Source organism: Telopea speciosissima, chromosome 5, assembly GCF_018873765.1.
Source record: "Telopea speciosissima isolate NSW1024214 ecotype Mountain lineage chromosome 5, Tspe_v1, whole genome shotgun sequence".
Lineage (NCBI taxonomy): Eukaryota > Viridiplantae > Streptophyta > Magnoliopsida > Proteales > Proteaceae > Telopea > Telopea speciosissima.
The window spans coordinates 305,384-322,061 of NC_057920.1; the positions used below are offsets into that span (position 1 = coordinate 305,384).

General features: G+C 40.6%; 1 protein-coding gene across 1 annotated transcript; it reads left to right on the forward strand.

Annotated features, from left to right (window-relative positions):
* The first annotated feature begins 1,544 nt into the window (after positions 1-1,544).
* LOC122662411 (zinc finger protein GIS2-like) lies at positions 1,545-16,514 on the forward strand. The gene is made up of 4 exons (XM_043858035.1): positions 1,545-1,598; positions 2,896-3,092; positions 15,611-15,703; positions 15,867-16,514. Exons 2-4 carry the CDS (start codon positions 2,989-2,991, stop codon positions 16,399-16,401), a joined length of 732 nt encoding a protein of 243 aa, XP_043713970.1. The 5' UTR covers positions 1,545-1,598; positions 2,896-2,988; the 3' UTR covers positions 16,402-16,514.
* Positions 16,515-16,678: the final 164 nt, after the last annotated feature.

The following is a 16,678-nucleotide window of genomic DNA, read 5'->3' on the forward strand; positions in this document are numbered from 1 at the left end:
AAAAATTGGCTAATATTGAAGACAACAAACAAAATTTTCTAGGGTTTTGTTTAGTTGTAGACCAAACTTATGGTTCATAAATAGTATATGGCCCAGTAAAGGGAGGGGGGGGGGAACTCGGGGCCGGGAATTTAACATTTATTGGATAAAAACATTGAGCCAATAAAAGCTCAAATTGACTCGAACATGGTTTGGTCATTTCTTAAACTTGGGCGGGTCTTCATGACTCATGACTAATTTTTATTTTTTTTTAATAAAAATTTTTTTTGCTCAATTATGTGACTCACTTGAGTCAAAACATGGCTTTCTTCTGTTTTTCTTATGGGAGATTTTTTTTTAAGGGAGAAAGAATGCCACCCGGTCGAGTCAGACACGCCACCCTGCGCCCTGACACAAGTGTGCACGAAATGACCACCGCACCCTTGGTCATTTTCGGGGTGCGATGGTCATTTCACGCACCCATGTGTTAGGGCGTAGGGCGGCGTGAGCTGCATGATCGGGTGGCGTTCTCTTTCATATATATTTTTTTTAAATTATAATTTTACTTTGTGCATGTTTTTTTTTATTCTTTGTATTGCTTGTATATATAGTAGAATGTTGCAATATATATTTGAAACGTGTTTGTAATATATTTCTTTATTTTTTGGTTGTCTTCCTTATGTGGACTTCTTCTCTCTTTAATGAGAAGGGTGGCCCCGACTGATTACTATTTCTTTCTTGCCAAGATTGAATTTGTCAATCAACCTAGATCCCAGAAAAAAAGCAAGAAACATCCATGTGAGATGAAGGGACCAGTGGTTGTAGATCAATTAGGGTTCGGAAACGAGTCTTTGGATTGAACTAAGATTTAGTGAACAAAAATTTATAAATTCATAAAGGGAGAATGTTCTCTGTGTCGCAATGTAGGCTGCGACCAGACACATGAGCCTGCCACTCAGGGGGCAGGGTGGTCATTACGCCCACCCCCATGTGCCTGGGCGCAGCCAATGCTGCGGCACAGAGAACAGTGCCCCATGTTGATTTAATTATGGGTCATAGGCCCCTGTTCTGGGGGTGACTTTACTTTTTTTTTTTTTTTTTTTGGACACGACTGGCTTTGCTTCTATTTTTCTTATGATAATAGCAAACCTCTCTCCTTCATAAAGGAACAAATTTTTAAAAATACAACACAAAATTCAGTTAAAGAGGTAATCTTGACATTTTTGTGATTCAACTCTTCAAAACAATAAACTGCCCACAACCACATACAGTTTTGTAATGAAAAAAGTATTTGCCTCTAAGCATTCTCTAGCTGCCAGAAGAACAGTTATCCGGGACAGTTACCAAACACACAGGTTTTTTTTTTTTTGGTTGTAAGTAGTTATTCGGCTTGGTTTTGATTTGAACTGTCGATTCTTGGGGCAATACTGAAAGTAAACCGAACCGAATTTCAAACCAACATTCCAGAACGGCTTATTCGGTCCGGTTCATTTCGCATCCTCTGTCGTTGTTCTTCGATATTTATCCTGCAGATGAACGCTTTATTTTGCTGTTTAGGATTCTGGATAGCGATTCGTAGAGCGGGGGGAGCGAAGGCACAGGGACATTCGGCATCAAAGGTTCGTAACCGGTAACCCTAAACCTAAATTAATCGATTAGGGATTTGGAAATTTGTATACTAATGTTCTTTGAGTGCTCGATCTTAGATGTTTATGTTTCATCTCATTTGGTCCATTATTCTTACAAGATTCGCGAATTGGATTTAACGTGTTGGAAACAGGTTAATTGCTGAATCTTGGCAAGTCTGAAATAATTTAAGTTTTTGGATTTGTTTCCTCCTCAAGGCCATTAGAGTTCTCGTGAGGTCAATCGAAATTTTAGGTTTTTAGGCATACATTGAGTTCGTACTAATGCAGTGAAGGAATGGATTGCTACTGTTCAACACGTCATTTCTACCGCTCTGCTATTTATTTATTTTCTTCACCTTCTCTTATCACGCGACATATATATATTTTTCTGGTAGAATCATTACGCGATACTGTGATGCATCATGTAGTTGTTTCGACTTGAAGTTCTGATTTATATACTCGAGTGGATTGTTTTCATGGGTCCCCGTTATTTTGGGGAGGCAGGGTGTTTTGGAATTGAACTTATATTTTGTTTGAAACGGTTAGTGTTTGTTGGGAGTTCGGACTTGGAATCTGGCGTATGTGTAATGAATGCAAGTGCGTCTGACGCGGTACTGGTGCTGGAGCACATTGCCAATCTGCAGTTTTTATATTATTGTTTGATGATAATCTGGTTGGGAGTGGCATTACTTGTTACTTTTTTGAGAAACATTTCTTCTCAACTTGTTCACGGATGAGTGTTGCAGTTACCAAATTATTTGCCAAAATATGTTACCCTTGATTCCCTCCTCTCTCTATTTCATTCTCGCTATTGTCCCCCACTCCAAACTACCATAAAAAGGGGAAAACCCCCACCTTTCCTCTCGGTTCTCCTTATTGGTGTTCACCACGTGGATAAATTTACACTAATGTTTGCATCCAGAGAATCATACAGATACGAGTGTTAAAGTGATAAAGAGAGAGAAGGTCTGTTATCTGTTGGACATTTTGATCCACAATTGGAGTGGTTCTATTCTATACTTATTAATCTAGCCTGATGGTGTTTGGGGAGCATGGTGTATGGGAGAGCTTTCTTATAAGAGAAGGTTTGTAGTAAAAGAATTGTGTTATTGAGTTAAAAAAGTATGGTGTTGGTTATTATGATATTTGATGGAGGTTGTGGTAGCATTATTGATAGGGATTATGTTGTAGTGTTGGAATTTGGTGTTTTATATTTTGAAGGGAAAGGTAAGTGGCTTGACATGGACTTATGGAGATGGTTTTGGATGTATGGTTGTAATGTGGACAGGAAGGAAGCAGCAGCTGTGGTGGTGGTAGTGGTGGTGGTGTTTTTTTGGCAAATCACTACTGGTGGTTGGTGTGAATAAGGGGAAGTTTGAAGATGAGCCCGCGCAGCAGGAGCAGGAGTCCACGGGATCGTAGGATCCGCACTGAGCGCTTTTCCTACCGTGATGCACCTTACAAAAAGGAACGTCGGGGTTTCAGGTTTTCTGGTTTCTAATCATTTTATTGTTCTCTAAATTATTTCCTTTGCTACTGTTGTAATGCAAGGACGGGAGGAAAAGAAGGAAAAACTATCAATGCATGTGTAAAATGGCACGGATGTTGCACTTGTTGATGGTCCTATTTAATGGAATGATGAATCGTCATCCCATGGTTTTGATCATGGTTTCATGCTATAATCTTACCTTATTATTTTTGAAGTAGCAATATATTCTTAAGAGCTTCATGTGTTTAGACTGGTATTGAATCCTAGGGAGGAATTTAGGTCATGTGTTACATTGTTTGACAATGTAAAATAATATTTTAGACTGAAGGCACTATTTATTCGTGGATCCTCTTTTCAGTTGTGGTATTGTATATGATTAGCAGCTTGTATTTTGTGATTGGTGTATTTGATGTATACAATGTTGGATTCTTTTGGGATTGATTATGTTGGAGTCGCATGTCTCATTAGGACTTTTGCAATGTTTTCCTCCATCCCATTATTCTGCGGGATGATGGAATCGAAAGATTTAAAATGTTCATGCATGGGTGAAATATTGAATGTTTTAATAATATTGTTAAGCATTCTATCTCCTGGTATTTTTTTTCACTGTTCTACTGCTGCATAGATTTTTATAATAGAAGTTTTTTAAGGAATATGGGAGAAATCTCCGAGTTCAACAGAGGTGCGTCATGTCCTTTTAGTGTTGAGAGCGCGATGAAAATTATCTTTGGCTAATTTTTAGAATGAGAAGATGTTGACAAAAACACTAGTCTACAACTTCAAACCGTGTTTGCTTTGGAAGTCCTACTTATCAGATGATTTGATAGTCATATATTCTCATTTTTAAATAGCTTAGCTGCTGACTCAGTGGTTTTTAGATACATAATCTCTACATGCTGATCATTAACTACCGATATTAAAGTAGAGCTTGTTAATATGGAGTCAATGCAAATATTTTGATACCTAATGCAGGGTAACGTATGTTTCTCCAAAGAATAGGATTAAACATGGTTAGTTGTGTTGGTTCTGGGGTTTTACCTATTCATAATGGGGTTTGGTTTTAACCTAGGGTAGTGATGCATTTAAATCATCTAAACGGGCTTATTTTATTGGAAATAAGCTTTGGGTTGGTTATATATGTGTTGGGCCTTTGATCCCATGTGCTTTCTTTGTAATGGGCCACTTTAATGGGCCTATAATATGGGTAGAGGCTAGGCTTACAGGATTAGCTGTGTTTATTTCTTTGTTATTTCAGTTTTCTAGGTAGTTTAGGTTACCTTGTTAGTTAAGGATTGGGTTAGGCCTTTCATTTTTAGTGTAGGAGTCAGTTTTTGTGTCTTCTATATAAGTTTGTAAGGGAGGTCAGCATTGTACACGAATTTTGATTAATTAAAAGCTTTTGCTGCTCTTCTCTTCCTTGCGTGAAGAAATCCATTGTGTTTGATCAAGGTTGGTTGGTGTTTAATTCATCCAAACACCTTGCAGTGGGAAGCCAGGGTGCCCTTCTCTTTCCCTTCTTCTTCTTCTTCCTCTATCTTTTTATCCATGAACAAGTAAGCACATACATATACAAGTGTTTCTTTTTTTTTCGTGAATTCTGATTAGAGCAATCCGACCGTTAGAATCATTCCATATTTTGACTTAATGATTATCAACCCTAATCATAAACCCAATTCTAGTTTGGTGACATTCTGACATGATGATCTTGAGTTATTTAAGATTTCCAATTCTGCCCTTTATTAGAATATTGTTCTTCAAATAAGTAACTCGATTCTGATTTCATGATCTGTTTTGCTAATGCTTTCTAACCTATATGCAGCATCGATTGACAAGTTCAACCCTAATTTCTGAGATCTCTTTTGATAAGCTAAATTATTGAGTGAATTACACGGACCTGCCCTGTTATAAGCCTTAATTACACCCCCTACCCCTCTGTTTTTGAAAATTATTTCCGTACCCCATGATGATATCGGTGTTAGTAAAGAATATGCTTTGATCAAAATTCCCTTTCATTTAGTTTCCTTTGCCAGTAAATGCTTCAAACTGAAGGCAGAGGAGAGAGAGTGAAGGGAGAGAAGATGAGACCTACAACTCCATCCCAAGCCCACTTTGGGTTGTCAGATTTCAGAGTCCATCAAGACCATGAAATCCTGTGAAGCACTCATGCCTCTCACAGAAACCCTCAACATTCCGCAGGAGTGCATCAACTCAATCGCGTTGAGAGCTTCCTCTACTGATAATGTAGTTGTAGATTGGTAGGAGACCAACTAGAAGCCAATAACCAAGATCTGCTATGAACTAGGTAAATCGGCTAGGTCAAAGTATGTGTAAATTGTGAAATTAGGGTTAGGGTTTGATGGGACCTGGGGTTTGAAGGTAGGGTTAGGTTAAGTTGATGTAGAGGAGTCTATTAGTGAAAGTCTTGTTAAGTTTTAATAGCCTAATAGGTTTAGAAGTGTAAACTTGGATTGGCAGCAATTTAGGTTTAGGATTTTGGGGTTTTGAAAAGTGGAAGATGAGGGAATCTAGGGTTAAGGATGGTCACCTAGAGCAGCAGGGGTTTGGATCGAGCTTCCCTAATGGGGAATGGGACACTCGGTCAGAATATGTAGGGTTTCTATTGGTCAGAATATGCTGGGCAGAAAGTAGGGTTTTTGGGGAATTAATGGAAGTAGGGTTTGATAGGGTTTTAGTGGGAGGAAGGGGCTGATCTTTGGATCGAGTTTCCCAATAGGGCAAGGGGAGTATTCGATCCATGTTTGGGATTTCATGGCTGGCTGGTTGGGTTCTGGATAGGATTTGGGTAATGGGAAAAGTGAAAACAAAGAAGGGGAATCTTAGGGTTGGGCTGTGAGAGGATTAGAAGAAGAATTAAGGGGATGGGGATGTTTCCATTTTACTGTTGTTGCAGAGAATCCCTGGCAGCAGCTTGTTTGACTTGAATAAAATTTAGATCTTAAACTAAAACTTGAAGAGAGCTTCAAAGAACCACCTGGGCTTCACACTGCAAGGTGTCGATTGGATCAAACACCAATCCCACCAGTCTTGATTAGACACAAGACTAAAACTGCAATGGAGAAAACAAAGTTGCAGAGTAGCTTCAAAGAGAGTCAAATTTTCTGAGGTAATGTGTTCTTTTCCACGCATTTCATTGCTTAAACAGTGGCCATAGGCCTTACTCTAACTAGCCTACTAGGAGGACAATTCCCCCCTTCCCCCCAGCCGAGCTCTACTTCTAACCCCACCAAGGTCATGTGACTAACTTAAGTTGGTCACATGACACTTGAATAAAAAAAAAGACAATTAAATAAACTACTTAAATTGAACCCCTAGTTCAACCAGCTTTGGACCGATTCAACTTATTACATGAAAAATAAACTAAGTATGGGAGTCTACTATACGTAGGCATCCCTACTAAACTACTTAGACACTTGGACTACTTCTTGTTGTTCTTCTTCTTGTGGATGTAGGACTTCAGTTCTGCATCAATTGATCCCTCATTGTTTGGTTGGCTGACGAATGATGGTGCGGGCATAACCAGGGCTTACAATCAGACCTTTGGAATGGGATCAATACTGGAAAGCGCTGGAAGAACCAAACCAGAAACACCAGCGCTGACCCCTGGTTTGAAGATCTAGGTGTTCTTAGCTTACTGATCTACACACGACTGATTTCTGCCATGTAATGTACTCTAGGTTTTTATCATTTTATCTCTTTATGTGTGTGTAGCAGTAATGCTTGTAAACCAATGGAGATGGAACCTATTGTTCTTCCGCTTCTCCTCCTCCCTGCCCTTCCTTGTCTGCGTCGTCAATGAACAGGGCCAAGCACTTATGTTGTTGAAGAGGAGCTTGAACAGGTCTTTGGAGGTCTTACATCAGTTACATGACTGGGACCTAGACGATGCAACTCCCTATAATTGGTTTGAGATCTCCTGCTATTACGCACAGGAAGTAGTGGAGCTAAATTTGAGGTTCGTGGATCTATTGGGTCATGTTCCTTCCAATCTAACTTCATTGACGTTTTTGAACAAGCTGGTTATATCGAGGATGAACCTCAATGGTTCCATACCTAAAGAACTGGATATAGTTTTGCTGAATTGAGTCACTTGGACTTGAGGGACAATGCGTTGATCGGCGTAATCCCCAGCAAGATTTGCAGATTGGCCAAGCTCGAGAGACTCTTCCTCAGTTCAAATCGCCTTGAGGGATCCATTCAGTCGAAATTAGGAACCTTCTGAGCTTGGCATGGTTGATTCTCTATGACAATCAGCTCAGTGGTACTACCCCCAATACCATAGGTAGCTTAAAGAAGTTCCAAGTACTAAGAGATGGTGGAAACAAGGATCTTCAAGGTGCTCTGCTGTAGGAGATTACGAATTGCAGTGATTTGGTAATGCTAGGCCTTGTAGAGACAAGCATCTTTGGGTTCCTCCCTCCCACTCTAGGTCTCAAGAAGCTTCAGACTCCGGCGATCTACATTGCTCTACTCTCAGGCCAAATCCCTCCTAGGCTCAGTGAATGTAGCGAGTTGCAGAGCATTTACTTTTACGGAAACAAACTCACTGGATCCATTCCTATTCAATTGGGGAATCTACGTAATCTGAGAAACCTACTACTCTGATAGAACAACCTCGTGGGAGTCATTCCTCTTGAGTTAGGGAACTGCAACCAGTTATTGGTGATCGACCTGTGCTTGAATTCCATCACTTGGAGCATTCCGCAGACATTTGGGAATCTGAGCTCACTGCAAGAGCTGCAATTGAGTGTAAACCAAATCTGTCTGGATTGCCGAGGACGTCGAACATAGTGAACGTGTCAGAAGCTTGTAGAGACTCGTTGAATTGAAGAGAAGAAAAAAAATGAAATATTGAAAACTAGAGACTACTAATAAGAATAATAAGAAGAAGACAAAGCCGAAGAAGATGAATCAAATTTGTAGTGTTTATTGACGGCAACAAATACATCCCAAACTGAGACCCTTTTGTGTAAGCTTTCACCTTCCCTCTGAGTAACTAACACGTTTCTTCTACATCAATTCTTTCGAACATGGTGCCAGAGAAGGGGATTGGTAACTTCAATCCTCTCAAGGGTAGAATGGTCAATTAAAGATTTATTTGCACATTACGTCATCAACTAACCATAAATCACTAACGGCTAGGGGCCGCCTGTAACAAGGTTTGGAAAGTAGGGGTAGTCTGGGTAATTATTAGAAACACAAGGATAGGGTGTGTAATTAAGGCTTAGTACAAGGGAGGTCTGTGTAATTTACTCATTATTATTTTACCCTTATACTAGTACTACTAGGATTAGTCCATATTTGCTGATCTAACCATTGGACAAATCTCAGATTCTCAGCAAACATTCTGTCCCTTATTTATTGAACTTGATTTGAATATAAGTCTGTTCTAACCATCCGATTTGCTGTTATATAAAATCTCCCATATCTGAACTTATTCTTTGATTAAAGATATTGTCTTTTGTACTGTTTGAGTGTTCAAATTCAGTGTTACATTAGGTAGATGCTAGATTTGGCCTGGGAATATTTAGGTTATTGACGGCGTCAAACCTAAAAGTCCGAGCTTTAGGGTGGAGAGGCCCTTCCCAAGGTCATAAGCCCAACTGCCATACACTACCCGACCAATGTGGGACTAAACTCCCCTCCATAGTTATCAAGGCGGCAAGGCATCTAGACTAAAAGTTTATTCACCCCCAAAAAAAAAAAGGGGGCAAGGCGCCCATGGCATGGGGAAAGAAGGATTATATGTGGATCAACTACCTGGAACATTTTAGTGATTGAAGTACGTAAATTTCGAGGACAATTTTTATAAGGGGGGAAGGATGTAATATCCGTGCCTGAAAGGCAGGGTTTAGTTGGACTTTTCACTTTTGCCACAGACTTTGTGTTGGCAGCTGATTGAGGATCTTAAATTTTGATGCGTGTTGAATTTGAGGTAAGATGGTTAATTCGTTGGAGAGGGTCTAAAATCAAGTCGACACCAACAAGGCACCCAAGGCGACCAAGGAGCTTGGATGCCTTGGTGTTGCCTTGATAACTATGCTCCCCTCTCATTCCTAGTCATAGAGTGCACACATTGCATCAACTTCCCCAATCTTTGGGCCATGGGACCCCACATGCTCGGTGCATGGACAACCAACTCTGATACCACTTGACGCTGACTAACCAAAAAGCCCAAGCTTCAGGGTGGAGAGGCCTTCCTAAGGTCATAAGCCCAATTACCATACACTACTCCCTTCCCATTTCCGGCCATGAACCACACTCACTGCATCAACTCCCCCCCAGCTTTGGGCCATGGGCCTTGACATGGTCTATGCATGGACAACTTGTTCTGATACCACTTGACGGCATCCAACCCAAAAGCCCGAGCTTCAGGGTGGAGAGGCCCTTCCCAAGGTCATAAACCAAATTGTCGTACACTAATGACCAATGTGAGGCTAAACTCCCCTCCCATTTTTGGCCATGGAGGACATTCAGTGTATCAGTTATGAAGTCTACTTTTGAAGTAGAATACCCAATACAAGTTGACGGTTCCAAAAATGGTGTCATGGGGTATATAGATCTCATAAGAAAGTAGGGTTAGCCATGGGGTTTGGTTGTTGCTCCAATGCTTGTTTCTAAGAGATGGCATGGTTAATTATTGCATGGTTAAGTTCATGATGAGACTAGTTTGGCATTGGAGAATTTAGATATTAGGCTACGTTAAATTTAAAATAGAATGCAAGTAAATGGTTTCAATTGTAGGTTTTATGTATAATGGTTGTTATAGATAGGGTTATAAGGTTATGAAATAAGTTTACGGGAAGGTGGTTGAAAATATTGTCAAGGAGGGTTTGTAGAAGCTTACCAATTTGACTAGGTAAGTTTTCTAATATATTCTACTCGGACCAATTGAATAGTTTTGACTTTTAGGTTATTGGGTATAATCCCTTTAGTGTAGGTATGTTTAGGGTTATGAAATAGGTTAATGGGAAAGAAGAAGGGTGAAAAGATTATGGATCCTAAAGCTTAGTGAGCTGCTAAAATAACGTAATCTACTCAGACGGGTGAATGAGTAGCCACCAACGTGTCCATTTCGGTCACCTCCAATGATAATCGATTCATCATGACCAAAACTCTGCACTAAGTCATCCATGTGATCCCAAAATTGGCGCTTACTACTTTCGTCCAATCCTATTTGGGGTGCATAAGCGCAAACAACGCTGACAACCTCTTTCTCCAACTCCAGTTTGATGGATATAATCCTATTTCCCATTCTTTTGACCTCCACAACATCATTCATTAGGTCTTTATCCACTATAATGCCCACTTCGTTCCTATTACTTTGATATCCTGAATACCAAAGTTTGAAGTCGTTCAACGTTTTAGCTTTGTTACTTTTCTATTTAGTCTCTTGGATACATGCAATATTAATCCTTCGTCTCCTCATAACATCTATCAACTCCAGGCTCTTACCCGTTAAAGATCCAATGTTACAGGAAGCAAATCTAATCCTATTCCTCTGGGCTGGTAAATTTCCTCTCACTTGCCCTTGCCTACTTATCACCGCATCCGGGTCTCGCCGCGGCGCGTCACGTTTGGGGGACGCCCTAGTCACATACTGACGAAATGACATGGCAACAAGAAAAAAAAATAGAGATCAGAAAGTAAAAGGATCCATGCAAAAGATGTTTGGCTGACTAAAATAAAGTGCCGGCTGCCTACCTGACGCACCAATATATGGAAATAGATAAATAGTAGATAAGAATACACAAAAAGACACTACTGTAGTAAAAGATGCTCACACGAATAAAATAGGGTGTGTGGTCAAACACAACAATGCAATGAATAAATTTGAAATAAAGTTGAAAAGCGTAAACAAGTGAAATAGACACAGGAGTAAATAGCTCAGATCTCCCACGAGTAACTAAAAACAGCAGCAATATAAGGATCAGCTAAAACAACATGTCATATAAAAATGCAACTAAGGCTACCGCAAATCATGAAATCAAAATAATACAACTAGTTGTACATACAAACCGATATATAAAGGATTCTATCACAATGCACTAGAGCGTAACAAGATAGCAAGCTAAAGGTAAATAGGAATCACACAAAGGCCAAGAGTATGGGGGTGTCCCTTACAACACAAAGGACTCCGACGCCCACAACACGAAATGTGAAGCTCAGCTGGGGATGCAGTGTTTAGTGGGTCAGCGCACTGCCGGGGCAGACCGAGTCAGTTTGGTGCAGCTCGTACCAGGTCCAAGTGATAGTTGCGGTGGTAAGGTGGTGGTTAAATTTATTTTTTTAACCTGTGCCGTAAGATGTTGGGTGAGGGGTGGGTTTGAGCTTCGTTGATGGGGTTAGGAGTAATCACTAGATAGGGAGCTGCAGGTAAGGGGAGGGTCGGGAGGTGAAGGAGAAGAGAGGAGCAATGTGAGGGTTAAGGAGAAGAGAGAAACAGTTCTAAGGTGAATCGGATATTGGGAAGAGGGAAACAAGGGTGGAGGTCGTGGGGAGGAAGGGCAGAGGGTTAGTCGGTCTAAGGGAAATGGTGGAGGGGTGGAGATGGTAGCGAGAAAATCAGGGGGGCGGAAGAGAGGATCAGGAGCAGGGGAGGGCAAGCCAAGAGAGAAAGTCATTGGTGTGGGAACAGAGAACAAAGTTTTTTTTTTCTCTTCGTTGGCCTCTCTCAAGAGAAGGTCTCGCTAAGAGGAATGGGAAGGGAGTCGGAGTTGGTTTCGGTGGTGGGGTCTCCAAGTTGTGGGTAGGTGGAAAGTATAGGCGAGAGAACCGGGAGGAAGGTGGGGTTAAGCCTACCTTAGCTGTGCAGACTGTCGAAACCCACACGAACGACCACCGCCGAACCCACTGTCACTCAACAATCAGCACGAGAGAAGGAGCTGCAAGCTGCGCCTTTCCTTCTGTCGTAGCATTATGAAGCGGGGGATTTGGGGGAGGATAGTGTGCGAGAGTGAGAGAGAGAGACGTCGCAGAATTCAAGTGGGAGGGGTCTTAAGTTACTGTAATAGAATTCTCTTCTCAAGTCCCGAATCCTGACTATACTTAATAATCTCCTTCTGTGTGATAGTCAACATTTTCTTTCCAGTATCAACAGCCTTCTGATTAATTTTCAATGGCTTACGCTTGACCTTTTCAGATGGGACATTGGTAGGGTGAATACAGTACGTTTCCCTTTGAATTGGAACACACATTGATTCTTCATACCTCCCACCATCACATCAATGTCATATAACAATGGTCGTCTGAGAATAAATCCGTCAGCTTTATAGGCACAACATCACACCATGCTTCTTCCTCGTAATAATGGACTTTTAATGGCACCAAACACCTTTGATTTACCTCCATATTGCTTAAGAAGAGAGACTATATATGGTTGAGGGTGCTTTTCCGTTTGTAATTTTGCCTTCTCTACAAAAGCTTTGGAAGTCACATTTTCACAACTGCCACTATCTACAATCACTTGAACTGGTTTATTTCCAGAGCGCAAACGAGCGTAGATGTCTAGATGATGTAGTGATGTCGCCAATCCTCTCCCTTGGTTTCAGCCACCAGGGTGGGGCTAACCACATGAACACTGTAGGCTTCCTCATTTGAGTCACTGACATTCTCTTCATCATCAATTGGATAGGGAAATAAGTCATAATCAGGTAAATTACAGATCGCTTATTTTAATGAAAATAAGCCTTGGGTTTGAGTTCTTTACATGTTGGGCCTTTTGTTCAGTAGGTTATCTTTGTGATAGGCCACTTTAATGGACCTAAAATATGCGTAGAAGGTCGGAATACGGGATTTACTTCATTAATTTAGTTAGAGTCCTGTTTTGAACCAAGTTCCTTAATTATTTTTTAGTTTTTAGTCAGTTTATGCTACCTTAATAGTTAGGGATTGGTTTAGACCTTTCTTTTTTAGTGTTTGAGTCTGTTTTTGAGTCTTCTAAATAAAGTTTGTAAGGGGATCCGGCCTTGTACATGAATTTGAGTAATGAATGTGACTTGTTGCCTTTGGTTGTGGTGATCCAGTAATGCTCTCTGCTGTGGTGATTCAGTAGGCTCCCTGGTGGTGACTCCAGAAATCCTTGGTGGTGATTCCAAGGTTGGGGTAATGGTGATGATTCCAACCTCGCAGATCAGGTGTTGATTCATGATCATATCTTGTCATTGTTTTTATGTCAGAATCAATTTTAAAACAAAATTCTATTTTCCCCCTCGAATTATAGTTTCCTACTTCAACTTTGATTTCTCCAACACTCTTGTTTAAATTTTTTTTCTCTAAATTTTGATTCAGTTTTCTGTTCTGCTAATAGTTCTGAATCTTGTGGCGGTTTCAAGATCTGAAATTTTAAATTCTAGTGCAACTAGGACTTATACAATTTTCAGATTTCTAGTTCTGTTTTGAAAATTCTGTTTCTATATTCTATTACTGTTCAATTAGTTATTAGAGCCGTAGTTGATTTCTGTATAGAGGCCCAATTCTGTCCAATTCTGCAGTTATCGAGCTATCCTTCCCAAGTAGGATTACTCCGTAAGTGTGAATTTGACCATCATATTTTGATCACAGTTAATTGTCCAGAATCAGAATGGGCCAAATCTCTGCCATGTGCAGATCAGATGGGACCTGAATTTTGTGAACAGGTAGATCTCAAGACCCCCTGCCTAAATTTCATCAGCCAACACGCTCTTTTCCAAGTGGTAAGGTAAAACTTTGAAAAGCTAGGGCATACAAGGGGTGCATGGACATGCGTGGACGGCTGAAAAATATAAAGATGCATGGATATACATGGAAGGGTATGTAATTGAATTTGAGTACGAAGTTTGTCATGGGAGGTAAAATTTTGAAATTCTAAGGAATTCAAATGGTGCATGGACATGTGTGGATGGTTGAAAATATAAAGATGCATGGACATACATGGGAGGGTACGAATTTTGACATTTGGCTAATCCATAAGATGTACAAATATCCAACAGTCAGTTGGCCAAAACCAACTGCCAACATGATTCAAAATGGTGTAAGCTCACCAGAATGGGGGTCACTGGAAGCATCTTTAAATTCTATAAGAGGCGGAAGAACATCTTTCGGTGTTTATCTTGTTTTTTTTCTCGTGTGTTAAGAGTTTGTCAATCATGATTATGTGGGATTTATTCTCTACTTCCACCCCCTGCTTTCTAAACTATCCGCAATTTCATTTTATCCTTGGTATTTAACATATGTTGCATGTATATATATTTTTCTGTTTGGGTACAAGCATGATTTTCCCAGCCATAACCCCTTCCCCATCCTCCCACCCCCCAAACAAACATGTGGTGGATTAGATCCCTGGTCTCCACTATCAATAGCTAGAGAGATATTACCTCCAAGCCAAGGGTGGCACCTCCGTGCATCTGTGTCTTAGCTTGGTTGTATTCCCTTACCTATGATGTTTTGCAAATTCTTTGTCTAGAGTTGTCTGGTTATGGATATATATATGGACACTAATGTGGGAAATAGAGTTGTCATCATATCCTGAAATCTAGGGTGTGGATTTGGGTTACAAGTATCCAGCCACATGACGTATGCAATGCTTTTCCTCTAGTTCTGTAAGTACAATACTTATCTGCTATATATAAGCCTGGCCAATTTTAAGAAATTTTTAGATATTACAATTTTGTGTACAACTTGCTTGGGATGATTCAAAACCATGGCTCAGAATTGAACTATTGATCTGTGCCTTGTCCAACTTGAGTATATCAAGTTGATGTGCTCAACTCAACTGGAAATGGTTCTGGTTTGGGTGGTCTTTTTTGTTGTCTTGGTCTTTGTTGTGTTGTTGTCTTTATGTAACTTTAATCAATAAACATTGAGATCCATGGATTTGAGTAAAATCCACACAACTTAGGCTGCTCAAGGTTTCTACTGAAACCCAGGTCAAGTGTGTCTATTGATTAAAGGTAGGCTGCCTGACTAGTGATTGAATTTTCTCCTCAAGAAACTTGTTTGGATATACCTATTATTCCTTTGTTTCATCTTTGATCAAGTTGGGGACTCATCTTTTTTCCCCCCCTCCCAAAAGCCCTCCGCACTGCATCCCATTTTTGTAACCTCATTGCAAAACATTGTCATCAAGATTCTATTTTTCTTCCTCCAAGCTCCTTTTTCTCTGTTTGCTTCCTGCAACATTTTGTGAAGCTAATAATGTAGGTGGGTTGATTTGGTGGGCCCATAACTCACAGGGTTCAAGATTTGTTATAAGCATCCTGTATCAGGCTTATATGACTCATTCTCATTTATTATGGGTGTGTTCTACTTCTTTAATTGTCAGTAAGGTTTTTTGATATCTACCCAAAAACAAAAGTTCATGTTGAGATCTCATAATGTCTTAAATCAGTGAAGGATGTAAAATGTAGAGAATAGTATTACAAAGGAAATTATTTTAGAAACAATTTTATTTGGTTGTAGATTTTGAGAACTGCCATTTTCTGCTGTTGCACTAAATTTGGTGATATTGTGTCTGCAGCCAAGGAAATCTGTGCAAAAACTGCAAGCGGCCGGGTCATTATGCAAGAGAATGCCCTAATGCAGCTGTTTGCAACAACTGCGGTCTCCCTGGGTAGGGAATCTGCCCTGCTCTGTTATTTTACCCAAATACATTATATTTAGTAAATCCATATGTGCATTTGCACGAAAGTGCACATGACTCGCACACACACACCCCAAGTTCACTGAGTTTCAAGTATTGTCATCTCAATCTTGGCATGCGAACTCTTTACCAGGCACATTGCATCCGAGTGTACCACCAAGTCATTATGCTGGAACTGTCGGGAGCCAGGCCACATGGCCAGCGACTGTACTAATGAGGGCATTTGCCATACGTGCGGCAAGGCTGGCCATCGTGCCAAAGATTGCACAGCTACTCCGCTGCCACCAGGGGACATGAGGTTGTGCAACAATTGCTATAAGCAAGGTCATATTGCTGCAGATTGTACAAATGACAAGGCATGCAACAACTGCAGGAAGACGGGCCACCTGGCACGTGATTGCCAAAATGAACCCATCTGCAACTTGTGCAACATTTCTGGGCATATGGCTAGGCAATGCCCAAAGGCTGAAGTTCTAGGAGACAGGGTTGCTGGGGGTCGCAGCAGCGGTTACCGAGATGTAGTCTGCCGGAATTGTCATCAGGTGGGTCACATGAGCAGGGATTGCATGGGCCAATTGATGATCTGCCACAACTGTGGTGGCCGAGGGCACTTGGCATTTGAGTGCCCTTCTGCTCGATTTATGGACCGTGGACCTCGACGTTACTGATGGGGAAAGCTCACTAGTCTGTGTTGAGGATTTGCAAATTGAGAAATTACTTTCTTGTTGATCTCCTCTATGAATTGGAAAGCTGAAGGATTGTGGCATTGGCTAGGTTTTCCCATTTTCCATGTGTTTTTTAGTGTGTGTGAGAGAGAGAGAGAGAGTGAGAGACTTCTACATAGATATTTTTTTTCTCATACTTGTTATTAGTCTTGAGCGATGTTTGTATTTTCTCACTATTTCTCTTGGAGTCATTTTAACTCTCCCCAGCGTAGTTCTTTAA

Excerpts from the sequence above, each read along its gene's own strand:
- LOC122662411 (XM_043858035.1), top strand. The coding sequence starts at position 2,989 with ATGAGCCCGCGCAGCAGGAGCAGGAGTCCACGGGATCGTAGGATCCGC. Across the intron at positions 3,093-15,610 it reads AAGGAACGTCGGGGTTTCAG|CCAAGGAAATCTGTGCAAAA; the intron begins GTTTTCTGGTTT and ends TTGTGTCTGCAG. Across the intron at positions 15,704-15,866 it reads AACAACTGCGGTCTCCCTGG|GCACATTGCATCCGAGTGTA; the intron begins GTAGGGAATCTG and ends ACTCTTTACCAG.